Consider the following 14,899-nt stretch of genomic DNA (forward strand, 5'->3'; position numbering starts at 1 on the left):
TATGCAGAGAAGTATAAACTAGAGAGGCTAACAATGGTACGCCAAAAAAAAAATATAAAAAACAACAATAAAACACACTGTCCTCGTTGTTTTGTTTTTTTAAGTTTTGTTTCTTGGTCCTAGTACCAAAAATGAAACCAACTACTTTATTTTTCTTATAAAACATTAGCGGTGTTACCAAAAAAGAATAAAAAAAAAAAAAATTCAATCATTTCTTATATTGCTGAACACAATGATTCAAAAATATAAGTTAGTGTCCAAAGATTAATTATAAAAAAAATAAAAAAGAATGGAATATTGCATGCAGTCTTGGAAAATGAGGAAAAGAAAGATTGAACTAACTTGATGAACAAGCAAAACATTGCCAAAAATGAAAAATTGAAAAATTTCAATCAGAAGGAAGGTGCTTTACAATTTGACTGAGAAACCAACCCTATCCTCCATCAAGCAATGAAGATCTTACATCAAATTATCCTTCCCACTTCTCCCACACTAACTGCATAATCTTCCTACTACTATTCTTTTTCTATGTAGCAATCTCGTCCACCTCTGAATTAAACACAAAACTTGGAAATGTCGTTGTAATGTCCCTGCATTTTGTTCATATATGGATTAAGCAAAATTCATTCACTGCAAATTTAGTAAAAACAAATTCTATTACATACCTCAAATATGGTAGAGTCATGATCTTTAGTAACGACGGATTCTTAGTTACAAAGTTTTCCCATTCGGATTTGTCTATCCTCCCATCTTGGTTTACATCAGCTTCCATGAAAGTCTGTCCCCAAAAATCTATAACTTAATAATGATAAACCATATACATTTCATCTAAATAGATTAAACATAGAAAACAGGTAACATTAAATCCATTTTTACAGCATCAAGATCCCCGACAATACCAGGAGTAATACTTTAGTTTCCTATCTTTGTTTTTGGATAAGTATAGAAAAATAAATATATCATGGTTAATTTTGTTCAACTCAAGTAACCCCAAGTAGCACTTAGGAACCTAGCTTTGCAAAGTTTTTAAACTTAAAAAACAGATGAGCTGCAAGTGTTTTAAATATTTAACTGATAAATTATAGTGGAGGATCAATCTAAAATGCTAACAAGTTTTCCCAAATGAATCAATAAACATCTAAGCTCACAGATGAAATGGGATTTAAGCAATGACACTCACCTTATCAAGAATCATTTCAATCGTCTCATCGGCCAGCTTCATTTCAGATTCACAAAGAAGTGCAATTAACATTAACTTGACCTGTCCATGCAACAAAGATGCATCAGTAAATGCTATCACCCTAAAAGGAGGGAGAATGCAAGAGACAGATGCACAAAAAAACAAAAGATTTATTCTGGATCTCAGAATTTACTAGGGGAATGGGAAAAAATTTACAAGTTTCTGAGAATTTGGCTTCCTAACTTAAAAGAGTTTAGAACACCTTCTTCATCTCCTAATATTTTTCACAGACCCCAACAAACAATTAAGCATACCTAAATACGTTGATAGTAGAAGATAAAAACAACAAGAAACATCTAACCGACTTAACAGTATTATTATACAACCAATGAAAAACCACGTAACCCAACACTCAGTTCAGAAGTTTCACTTGATGATTCTAAATACTCATGAATGTCATAGTTGTTTGGTCTGCCAAAAACATATAAACCACCAGCCTTATTACCCATATTCCATTTCAGTAGAAAATATCTTAACCATAGAAAAGATTTAAGGCGAATGCTAACTCTATGAATTCATGGTATGTCATAACTCTTAACAAGAACATTATGCAATATTCAGAAACAAAAAGATTTTAAGGCAAAATCATGGAACCTAGGGCACATCCTCTAACGTTCCACATGTTACACTACATAACAACTCATATAGAGAGTTAGTGGTGTTAGTTATACGAACTTCATGACTGCAAGATACAGGACCAGTCCCACTAAGAACATACAGCTTGACCATCCCTCATCATCATTGCCTTATTCAAACCATCAGCCATATTCAAACAGGACGTCACAAGAAAATGGGAGAATAATATAAATCATAAGAAAAATGTACCTCTTGGCGCTCAATGAAGCCCGTGCTGTCCAAATCATAAAGTTTAAATGAAACTGCATTAAAATATTAAATGTCAATTATGTGAATTATAAAACATCAAAAGCCAGAAGTTTCATTTAAGATAAAATAGAGGTAGGCAGAGGGTACCGGAACAATGGTACTATCTTCCCTGCAATTAAGGTATCTATATCTTATATTTCCAACTTACAATCAAACTATTCACCCAAAAAATAAAATAAAATAAACTTACAATCAATCTTGTCTTCTTGTGGGGCATTGGGATGGAAGACATTGAGGGATCTGACAAAGTCTCCAAAATCAATAACTCCCTTCCGTTTAACGTCAAACAGATCAAAAACCTGCAGGTAAAATCACAAAACTTAACCAACCAAAAAAAAAAGGGAAAAAGTTTCCTCAATCTCATATTGATACAGTAGATAGAAAAGGTAATAAAAATTACACTAATGCCTATACAACATTTAATTGGGAAAAAAGAAAAAAAAAATTGCATTCTTAAACCATTTCCAATAACATTTTCATCCTTCACTGGTTTTCCTTTTCTCTTAGAGAAAGAGAGGCTAAATTCACCATCACCATCTTGATTATATTTTCTGACTTGGTAGCCTCAATCAATCCAAATTACCTCCATTTAATATTTTTGGAAGGACAAAGATCTAAAGATTGCTGGAGGCACCTCAAGCTAATTATTGGTTGAATGCCAAATCAAACAATCAAACTAATATTTTCGATGAGAAACTAACTAGCATCGGTAGGACTAAGTAACCTAGATCTCTGCAATAACTAACTGGGCATTAGATTATCTCCTTTATCAAAATTTCAAAAATTATACTTAACATGTGTTATCCAAAATATTTCAAGTATTTATTAAATTATGCAAATACTTTGTGTAATATCACTTGCTTAAAAAGTATCATGACATTTTAAAATCTATGGCTAATCAATTCAATCTTCATCAAGAAAGGAAAATATAAAATAATATGATATATTACCCGATTTGCAAAGAGATTCTCTTTCTTTCTATTTTTGAAAAGAGCCAACTGAAATTCTTCCTGCACATATAACAGGAACATAGAATCATATTCTCCAATTAAGATATGCATATAACATCTTTGAGTATAGAATAAATATAGCTATTTGCATAAGGTTTAACTGAACAAGCACAGATAAATAGCAATGCCCTGATATATGTTTACTCAATTTCAAAACCCAAATCAGAAATAATTCATGATGTTATAACGAGGATATTAATAATGGAGAGCATTGTCATGCAATTCATATTTGGAAGCAACATTCCAAAGGCTTTCGAGTTTATCACCATGTTTCCATGTTATACCAACAATATACAATCTTAAGTAGGAACAGTCTTATCTTTAAATACATCATCAATCACAAAGCAGGCAGGCAATTCAACTTTTTCTCCACTGAAGCAACACCGATACAGAGAACCACTAGGAACCCTCTTTTTTTAATTTTTTTCCCTTCTTTTTTTTTTTTTTTTTTTTTTTTTAAATAAAGCAGAAAACACATGGAATAAGAAAGTTTCAAAAGTTTCTTTTACTTAAGGAAAATAATGAAGTGCAATCAACACAGTGAGGAAAGAAAAATGAGGAATAGATCCTCAGAGATAAAAAAGACCTTGGAAGCAAGTGCAAACATACCTTGTTTATTAACCCATCATCAATCACAGAACTGCTTATGCTCTTGTAAAGCTCAAAAAGTGCTTCAACTTCGCTGACGCTAACTGAGGAATAAAAAATTAACAGCAAAATGAAAAATTAGAAATTAATATGAAAAAGGAAACATTCATAAAGGGCATTCTGCGATGCCAGAATCAATTAACAAACTTAAAACTATGTGAAAAATTGCACTTAGGAGAACAAAGAAACTATGGATGAAAAACAACTGTTCAGATTTGCCAGTACTCCATTATGGAAATTTAGAACTTAACCCCTAATTCACCCAGTTCATTGAAACGATAAAGTTCTTATTCCAACATTCAAACAAAAAGTTTCCAGTCAAAGAAAATCCTACATTTGAAGCAGACATTGTTGAATGCCAGAATACAGCTGGCTGTAGGATGTGCTTAATCTTACAACAAAGGATATTTTCCCCCCTTTTTTGCATAAACGGGAGGAAAGACCCAAAAACACAAACCCTGAAAAGTAAAAATGGAGACTAGAAATGTCTAATTTAAACACAGAGAAATTCTATATTCAAGAATTTTACAACACACATTTGGCCAATACCATAAAACTTGAAAGTGCTGTACAAGGGAACTCCTATGCTCTTCAGATGATTAAAAGAACAAAAGGGCAAAAAAAAAAAAAAAAAAAGGAGGAACAGTAAAGTCAATGTCACCATAACAACTGTAAAGTGGTAAATAGCCTTTGCACACCATTGTGGAATGGATGACATAAGGAATAACGACAAGGTACCAAAAGCTAAGAAAACATTTACACTTAGTCATCAGAAGTCAAGATAAGAAACAAAAACAGAATCATGATCTGACAATTGCAAAGACATCAAAAATTGCTCCCAATGAAACAGTAATCAACTCACATGCTGTTTGCGAAGCAAGAATGACTGGATCTTCATGCCCGGGAAATTGTCTTCTTCCTTTAGTCTGCACACAGCCCATTTATTGAAATCTGAGCTGCCAAATGCTAGACAAGCACCTGGGCCTTCACTGCAATATCATCAAAACCATCTTTAATCTTGCAATTATACATCGAACTTCCAACTGATAATTAAAATAATTAGTAAATAAATCAAACCCCATAAAGTGTACTCTTATTTGAGCTGACTTAATCCGTTTAATATTCAACGAAATAAAAAATAAAAAAATGTTTAACAAAATTTAACATTCATCCCAAAACTCAATGGTCAAATATGCATCATATCATTATCACCATTAAAGATATTAAAATAAAACAATAAATTAAATGAATAATCCATTGATTCTTAACGAGTTTTTTAATGCGAGTATAAAATGAAAACAAAGAAGGTATCACTTTTACGCGAAAAGAATATCACCGCTTAAATGATCAGGACCCAAACGATGACAGATCCAATAGTAAAGTTCACAACTTTTTTTTTTTTCCCCCTTTCTTCTTCAATTTCCCAGTAATTGAACAAAAGAAAACATAGACAAGGAAAAACATCGAAATGACAGATCCAATAGTGAAGTTCACGACCCTTTTCTATTCTTTCTTCTTCAATTTCCCGGTAATCAAACAAAAAATAATAATAATAATAATAACCAAAAAAAAAAAAAAAGGCGAGGTAAAACATAGAAACCCGATTAAAATATTAAACTTTCGCGATAACACACTACGTAAAATCCCAAAATTTTTCACCCAAAAAGAATAATAATATTATAAAAAAGAAAAAAAAAAGAAAAAGAAAAAACAAACACATTCTCAAACAGGTACAAGACAGAATTCAAACTAAATCATACCGACAGAAAATTAACACCCAAAAAAAAAAAAAAAAAAAAACAAATTCATGGAACAACATGACGAAAAATGAATGCAAAAAACTTACCGACCGGGAAGCTGACGGCAAATCACAGTTTTTTTTTCTGTTTTTTTTTGTACGACAATCCAAGGGACTGACAGACAAAGTTTATAGGAAAACAAAAATAAATAAAAAAATAAAAAAATAAAAAAAAGAACAAGCTGGAAAACCTGGTACAGAGAGGTAAAAGAGAGGAAAATTTTGCTGATGCAAGATGGTTTTTCCGGAAGATAATCGAACGGCTAAGAATGGGTTCGATCACGAACTTCCCGAGAATTTCACGCTGATTTGTCCAAAATGAAAAGGGTCAGTAGCTAAGCTGGAAACGGACACCGAAGAGGAACAAATAATAGCAGAGAAGGGAAGCGAGTGGAATGCACGAGAATTTTAGCGGGTGTGAAAGGAAAAGGTTGAATATTTATTGTTATTTTTCTTTTTAATTTTGGTATCATTATTTTATTTGGGAATATTCCTTTAAAATAAAATTAAGGAAAATGATGTTTCTGAAGTAGATTAATCTAAGATTAGTGGAATTTGGCCTAAATTATATATGGGTAGGTATTGATTATTTTTGTTAAAAATTGACATAATCCAGATAAAGATATTGCTTATTTATCTTTTATTTTATTATATGTCACAAAATTTGGGTAAAAGCTAATCTTATTTTGTTAACCTTTTTATCAAAATGTATAGATAAAATAAAAATGGAAATGACTGACAATTGTTTTAGTGTCTCTATAATACATTATTTGTGTTTATTATGCTTAATTTGACAAAATTTGGTATAGCTTTTGTTGCTTTGCTAAAATAATAAATAAATCTAATCTAGATATGGGTTCATTATTTTTCTTTTTTTTTTTTTAAAGAAATAATTTATATGGAGAAAATCATCATTTAAATCATAGCAAAAAAATCTCATTCTATGAGGTTATCTTCTACTGTATGTGATTTCATTTTTTTTTTTTTTTTGGTTGCCTATTCAAAGTGATTTCTTGTGTTACTTCAAATTTTGAAATTATGTTGTAGGATAAAACAATATACTGCATAAAATTATTTTAGATAAAAATATATATATATATATATATATATTCCAAAAAATATAAATTATTTTATTGGTTAATTACATTTTTCTTCCTGTTCAATTAGTAGTTAATTATTGTTATTGCCTCAAAGCTCTCCGCTGCTTTTAGCCTGAGACATGAAAAAAGTAGTAACTAATTATATTACATGTCCAAGAAAAAAAAATGTTAATTATATTAACCTAATATTTAGATTCGAAGTTGGAGTATTTGTTTTATAATTAAAACAAAAATAGCGAGTACCTCAAAATATAAGTACAATAATAGTGGTCCAAATAATTACTAAAAAAGAAAAAATAATAGCGACCGAAATAGGTCTCATTTTTAGTAGTAGTAGACGACATAATTCAATTTATATACAAAATCGATGTGGAATTTTTCACAAGTCACAGTTATTCCTTTTGTCTCCTACACATATAAGAGTTAGATCCTGAGGAGTAGCCTGTAGATTAAAACGTTCCATCAATTTTTAGATCTAAACCACACCTTAGAATGTCAATTTTTAGATTTTTAAGTTAATTTATAAGTTCTTTATTTTTTTTTTATGAAAAGTTATTATATAATTATATTTAATGTTAATTAAATTTGATTAGTATGTAATACAAAGAAAACCACATTCTTTTTTTGATTAGTACATCCAATGCAATATATGTATGTAGTTAGCATAGGAATATATAGTTTTGTGGTTGATAAAATCAAAATTTTACATTTGCAAACTATAATTCTGTCTGGAAGAACGAAAGGAATAAAATATAAAAAAGAACAATAATACAACCTTTATTGATAATAACCCTAAAAAAATACATAAAATATATTTTGTCGTACTAAAGATTGTGACTTTACTATCTAAATGTCTAGTTCTAAATTACATATTTTATCATTTTAAAATATCTACATCATGGTTTCTATTGTAAGGTAACAATATATTTCCATTAATATTTTGAAATGTATATGTTGCATGGTTTAATAGATTAATTTTTTTGTGTATATATAATTTTGTTAAAATTTTAACTAGAAAAATGACAAATGTTAGCATTTGTCATATTAATAAATTTTCAACACAAGACTAAAACTATTTTCTCATCCATATCAAAATTATATATATATATATATATATATGTGCATGTATATGTAAAAAATTGTATAACTTTTTTATGATTGAATTGAGAATAAAATTTTTTTATAAAATCCAAATTTAAACTAAAAATATATTTTAAATAGTTCTACCACTTGATTAAGTTTACAAATATTAAAAATTTGTAAGCCTAACTTGCATATTTTCCAAATGATTCAATGTAATACCTTATCTTTAAATCGATATTTCAAACTTCAAAGTATGTATGTGGCAAATATTGAATCCCTCAATAGTCAGTCCTACACCAACTTGGCAACCTTTCATATAAATCATAAGTTTATCTATATATATATATATATATTTATATATTTTTATATGAATATGTGGCAATAAATACTCAAAATTATTTTCCTTTCCACCAATTTTTGGTCCCATTGATATGTCGCCATTGAACTCATTCAATACCACATGTAATATATGCATTTGTCTATTAGACTTTTTTCCATATATAATTTTATTTGTAAAAATATATTTTATTCAACAGAACTTCAAAGGCACAAACATTGACAGTCCAAGAGTTTGACGCCTTGAACAAATCTAAAGACAAGATCCCATGTGATAACTGTTGCTAAATTAATAATTAATCATCTTTAGCTTTTTTTCATCTTTAGCTGGTAATGACCAATAATTGTGTTAATTTTTTATTCTTTTTATTAATTTCCATCTTCTTTTTTGTCACCTTGGTTTACTTTTTCAATAATTTATTTGATCAGCTTAGGAAGATACTCCAAGTCTCGGGTCCCTTTTGTCAGTTTAAAGATCCATTGCCTTCTAATTGAAAAAGGGGACTTTGCTTGTCAATGTTTCCAATCTCAATTTGACAATTTTTTATTTTTATTAAAATATTCTTTGTGAGTCTAATTGTTTGCAAAGGAATATTAAAATTAGATTAAAAAAAACAAAAAAAGAAAAGAAAATTCCATTTGGTTCTGATTTTTCTTTTTCCTTAAAAGAAAATAAGGGTTCTGAGATGCCTTTGACACTGTTTTGGTACATGAAAAGCAACAAACATATGTGTGGTTGGAAAATAATGTGTTGGATTTTTCTTTTTTCCTAGAAATACGTTAAATTGGAATATGAACATTGAAACTTAAGCAATAAATAAATAAAAAATAAAAAATGATTAAAAATATAGTTTTGTTACCTGATTCTGTTCGGAAAATCATATGTTAAATGAAAATGATAGAATTCAAATACAAAATGATTACAATAGAAAAACAGACTAGAAAATTTTGAAACTAAATGTGATTCTAAATATAATCAGATATCTATGCTTTTAATATCAACAAAGAAACAAAGAAATTTGTTGAGTTTTAAGAGAAAAAACAGTGCATTAAGGCTATTTGGGTATATAAAATTCAATGGGCATATCTGGAGCAGTTAGTTGATGCTGTACATCTTTCTCTAGTGTGGACTATTTTGTAGTTTGTTGTTGAGCTTTTTGCCGTAGTTAGGTTGGCTTTTTTTTTGGTCAATAAAAGAATGTGTACTAAGAAAAGGCAAATTACAGGTTCCTCGAATCAAAATTTGAAGTAATTCCTATCTATAAAATGAAGAAAATAAAATAAAATAAATAAAGCGTATCCAATTAAATTCGGTCTCATTCAATAAATGGATCATTAATAATTCCTTTTGGATAGTTCAAATGGAAATGATCATTAGTAATAAGTCGCAATTTAAAACTTAGTTATAAAATTCATCATCTCCAATTTATTAAAAAAATAAAAAAAAACCATACATTTGACATAAAAAGAAAGTTTTTTTATTTCTCACGAATTGGTAATAAGCAAGAGTAGGACCGATGTTGAAATGATAAAATATTAATTGGATATATTTACTTATGTATTGATTTTAATTTTTATACCAAATACTTAATATGAAAAAAATATTTTTTTTTGTCATTTTAACAAATAGGCTTCATTGATATTCCTTTACCACTATGATAAATATCATTTTCATATAAAAAAACATAGATAAGTTGGTAATTTATCTGATGGTGATAAATACCATTTTTTTATATAAAAAAACTAGATTAGTAGGTAATCTAATGATAATTACATATTATTTGAGATATTAAGTTTTTCTCAATTGAAAAACAAAGAACAACAATTTAAGGAAATAATAATAGGATTCCAAATTTCGTACTAGCTAGGTGTGGCTTCATGATTGTCAATTTTATTTGTTTGTTTATTTATTTATTTTTTTAATGAAATGATGGTTTTTTTTTTTTTTTTTTTTGAGTAATAATAATCAAATTTGAGTGGCTAAATAAATAATATAACATATCTTATCCCCTCACCGAACCCCCCAAAAACGAAAAATATTTGGGCCAGCTGCAGGCCTGCAATGAGACGAGAAGTCCAACACAACGTCCAATTGGTATTAAAAGCATCTCAAGTTAGAAGCCCAATCATGTCGTCGAAAAGGTGGACCAAATGAGAAGTGCCACTCTCTCTGTCTCACATATAATTATAAATTTTTGGACCTTCAAAGGCATTTTCCTTTTTCTTTTCTTTTCTTTTTCAACTGACAAAGAAAAAAAAAAAAGCCATTTTGATTTACGGAAACATAGGAGGTGAAGGAAATCAGATACTTCCAAAAGGTAGGGGGTCTATGTCATCTTCTTTAATTTTCACATTTTTTTTTTTTTTTCCTTTGGACATTTTGTTATTTTCCTTTAATTGTTGTAGATTTATATATCAATCTCTATGCCACTTTTCCTGGACTCACATTTCAGAATAGTCGAAATTCAAGCACTTTGAGGAGGATTCTTTACGCGTGAGAATCCCTTTTATTTTTGTTTTTGTTTAGTACTTTTTTTAGTTTCCCCTCTGAAGAGACATGACCTGTGAATTGTTTGCACGGTTGTATGACATATATTTAATTATTGTGTTCAAAGCCTTAAATTATGGGACTAAAGTAATTTATTCTATGGGACATTCAATAAAGATGCATAATACGACTCAAAAAGAACGGTCCCAAGATGAACATGCTACAAAAAAGAAGACCACTTTTAGTTTGAGTTTGTTAAATGACTTTAAACAAAACTATAGTATTTGAAAAAAATAATATGTATATATATATATATATATTTTTTTTTTTAAAAAAAAAATGAATCAAGGAGATAGAGTCTGCACCAGATTAACCTGCAGGCCGAAAGCCAAAAAGCCAAATGTTCATTATTTTATAAGCGATATTATAGGCATCAATTTTGTTTACCAACTTTACTTAGCAATGTATGTCAAAAATAGTGTGACAATATCTTTAACAGTTCTTTTTTTTTTTTTTTTCGTTTAAACATAATATATTTAACGGTAGAAAATTGTTGTGATCCTTTGATCATCAAAAACACACAAAACCAATACAGAAAAATAAAGAGAGACAAAAGATATGAAAATTGAGAAGAAAAAAATGTATTATAACTATAAAATTTATACAACAAAAAACTTCTCTCAGCCTCTCTCAAAAACCTGTATTTTTTATATTGTGTGTTACGTGATACAAGACTAAAAATGAGCATCTATTTATAATACTTTTTCTAGGATTTCTACGGTTTTAGTTTTACGAAATAAAAGACTGGAACCCCACAATTCTCCTCCTCCAGCCGCATTTCAAAAATTTGATGGTCACCCACCATCTAAACTAGCTATGTCTCTACACAGTTTCAACTTCTCTGGCATGACAATCTTTATAAACATATCTGCTGGATTCTCCTTTGTGTGAATCTTCACCAACCTGAACAATTTATGCTCAGTCACATTGCGTATCCAATGATAGCTGATATTAATATGCTTTGTCCAGGAATGATACATTGTGTTCTTGCTTAAATCCATAGCACTCTGGCTGTCATAATGTATCTTGTAGTCTTTCTGCTTGATGCCCAGTTCATGGAGTAAATGCTTTAACCACATCATCTCCATACCAGCTTCCGCTGCGGGAATTTATTCTGCTTCTGTCGTGCATAAAGCTACACACTTTTGCAATCTTGACTGCCATGACACAGCTCCTCCAGTAAAAATGTAAATATAACATGAAGTAGATTTTCTACTATTAAGATCTCCGACCATATCTGCATTTGTATAGCCATGTAGAACTGGATCATCTTCCCCGTAACACAAGCATACTTTTGATATACCCTTAAAACACCTGAGAATCCACTTGACTGCTTCTCAGTGTTCCTTTTCAGGATTTGAAAGAAATCTACTCACGGTACCAACTGCATGAGCAATGTCCGGTCTAGTACATATCATTGCATACATTAGACTTCCCACTGCTGAAGAATAAGGCTATAAAGTCATCTCCTCTATCTCAATTTTGGATAAAGGGCACGATCTTTGGCTTAAATTGAAATGGTTGGCCAATGGAATGCTAACTGGTTTGGCCTTCTCCATGCCAAATCTCTTTATCACTCTTTCGACATACTTCTCTTGAGATAGCCACAACTTGTGATTCTTCCTATCTCGGGCTATTTGCATTCCTAAAATCTTTTGAGATGGTCCCAAGTCTTTCATATCAAATGACTTTGAGAGTTCCTTCTTCAGCTGACTAATTTTCATTGCATCTTGTCCGACGATTAACATGTCATCGACATACAGCAAAAGTGCAGTGAAGTTTCCATTTAGAAATCTTTGAATATAAACACATTGGTCTGCATCAGTCTTCTTATATCCTTGACTCACCATAAAAGAGTCAAACTTTTTGTACCATTGTCTAGGTGCTTGCTTGAGGCCATACAAGCTCTTCATTAGCTTGCAAATGAGGTTTTCTTTCCCTGAAACCTCAAAACCTTCTAGCTGCTCCATATAAATCTCCTTATATAGATCACCATGAAGGAACGCTATTTTCACATCCATTTGTTCAAGCTCTAGGTCTAGACAGGCTACTAAACCGAGAATAACTCGTATCGAAGTCATCTTCACAACTGGTGAGAAAATCTCATCAAAGTCAATTCCTTTCTTTTGAAGGAAACATTTGATGACCAATCGGGTTTTATGCTTCACCACCTGTCTGTTGCCATCTTTCTTGAGCTTGAATACCCATTTGTTCTTTAGTACCTTCTTTCCCTTTGGAAGCTCAACCAACTCATAAGTATGGTTCTTCTGCAAAGATTCTATCTCATCTTGCATTGCATCCATCCATTTTTCTCTGTCTTGATGGGAATTAGCTTTCTGAAAACTTTCTGGCTCCCCTTCTTCAGTAAGCAGAATATATTGAGATTCTGGATATCTTTTTGATGGAATACGGTCTCATTCAAATCTTAGGAGAGGTGTACCATCATTTGACTGTTCTGATGGTCTTGCAGCTTTTAGTGTTTGAGCATCTCCCTGCTCAATTTCCTCTTCTCTCTCTTGTTCTGCTTCTGGTAATTTCTTATACACCTCGTCATCATTTGTGGCTAGTTGTGCTGGTGCTGGATCAGGAACAAAATCATGGGCACTGATATTAGAAGACTTCATTGGCTTCTTAATATCGTCTATAGTCTGGTTCTCTTGGAATACCATATCTCTGCTTCTGATAACCTTATTTGCTTTTGGATCCCATAATTTGTATCCAAATTCTTCATCTCCATATCCGATAAAGATGCATGGAGTAGTTCTTGCATCAAACTTTTGTCTAAGCTCCTTGAATACATGTGCAAAGGTTAAATATCCAAATACTCTTAAGTGAGAGTACGAGGGATTCTAAAACTTGATCCTTCGTCTTCAGGAAATAAACTCACACCTTCCGAGAAGCATCATCTATAAAGGTTAGGAAATATTTGTTGCCACCTAAAGATTCCTCTTCCAAAGGTCCACAAACATCATAATGCACCAGACTAAGCAATTCTAATTTTCTCATTAAAGAGGACTTAAATGAGATTCTGTGTTGCTTATCATACAAACAATGATTGCAAGGTTCTAACACAACATCCTTGGAAATAGTGATAAGCTTCTTATTCGTCAATGTAGACAATCCTTTCTCACTCATGTGACCGAATCTCTGGTGCCACAGATTTTGAGATACCTCTCCTTCTATAATGTTGAGGCCATCTGCATAAATCTTCACATGGGTCTTGTAAAGTATTCCACAAATATGTCCTCAAACGACAACCATAGCACATTTTGTTATTTTTCATGTGCTGTTGTAAAAGTGGTTGTCGAAGCTTTCCTTGTCAAAGACTATTCCTGAGAGTAGATTGAGCCGAAAGTCTAGAACATGTCGGACATCCTTCAAAGTAATTATATGTCCGATGTTGGTCTTTATCTGAATATCACCACTTCTAACGATTTTAGTGTGAAGGCATGATTCTTCATGTGTGGAACAATACGCCACTTCTCCTCTGATGGTGACCAAAGTTTCACCATCCTTCTTCCGCTGATTGCTTTTCTGGCCCTACTTTCACAACATCTTCCTGTAGTACTTCTCCAAGTGTCCTTCTCGGCCATAATAATGACACTTATATGTTGGCTTCCTTCCATCTGTGGATTTGCCTTTGCTTTAGCTCTGCCTTTCCCCCTGTTATGAGTACCTTTTTGCTATCTCCCCCATTTCTGTGTGACAAGGGCATGTGTTTTATCATTGCCAATGTCCTTCCTTCTGGCCTCCTCGTTAAATAGGGTATCAGTCACCATAGCCATGGTAAGTTTTCCGTTAGGGGTCGAATTACTGAGAGAGACTACTATGTCTCCCAGCTTTCTGGAAGAGAGCTAAGAAGTAAAAGTGCCTGTTCTTCATCCCCTAGTTGTAACTCCACCGCAGACAATTGGTTTACTAAGTTCTGAAATATAATGGCTCGACTATAGAAGTTCCATTCTTAACTTCAAATTCACCAAACGCCTCATCAACAAGGCTTTATTCCGAGCAGTATTGGCTTGGTACATGTCCTCCAGCTTCTTCCAAAAAGTGTATGCGTCTGTCTCTTATGCAACATGATGGAAAACACTATGGTCAATCCATTGACGGATTTGACCGATCATTTTTCTGTTCATCTTCTTCCATTCTGCTTCTTTGGTGGGATCAAGATTCTTTCCTTTAGCATCTAAAAGGTCAAACAATTCCTTGCAATTTAGAAGATCTTCCATCCGATGTCTCCAAAGTGCATAG

General features: G+C 31.4%; 1 protein-coding gene across 4 annotated transcripts; it reads right to left on the minus strand.

Moving 5' to 3' along the window:
- Nucleotides 1–317: 317 nt before the first annotated feature.
- Nucleotides 318–5,986, minus strand: LOC107403305 (calcineurin B-like protein 1). 4 transcript variants are annotated; one of them, XM_016010176.4, is made up of 9 exons: nucleotides 5,773–5,986; nucleotides 4,646–4,772; nucleotides 3,745–3,827; nucleotides 3,076–3,135; nucleotides 2,316–2,424; nucleotides 2,066–2,118; nucleotides 1,181–1,261; nucleotides 666–778; nucleotides 318–590 (listed from the first exon to the last, which is right to left on the minus strand). In XM_016010176.4, exons 2-9 carry the CDS (start codon nucleotides 4,722–4,724, stop codon nucleotides 527–529), a joined length of 642 nt encoding a protein of 213 aa, XP_015865662.1. In that variant the 5' UTR covers nucleotides 4,725–4,772; nucleotides 5,773–5,986; the 3' UTR covers nucleotides 318–526. The 4 variants fall into 4 exon arrangements, with proteins under 4 accessions (XP_015865662.1, XP_048320565.1, XP_048320567.1 ...); XM_048464608.2 differs by lacking the exon at nucleotides 5,773–5,986 and adding an exon at nucleotides 5,630–5,772; XM_048464610.2 differs by lacking the exon at nucleotides 5,773–5,986 and adding an exon at nucleotides 5,120–5,316.
- Nucleotides 5,987–14,899: the final 8,913 nt, after the last annotated feature.

The sequence above is a fragment of the Ziziphus jujuba genome, chromosome 6 (genome assembly GCF_031755915.1).
Source record: "Ziziphus jujuba cultivar Dongzao chromosome 6, ASM3175591v1".
Classification (NCBI taxonomy): domain Eukaryota; kingdom Viridiplantae; phylum Streptophyta; class Magnoliopsida; order Rosales; family Rhamnaceae; genus Ziziphus; species Ziziphus jujuba.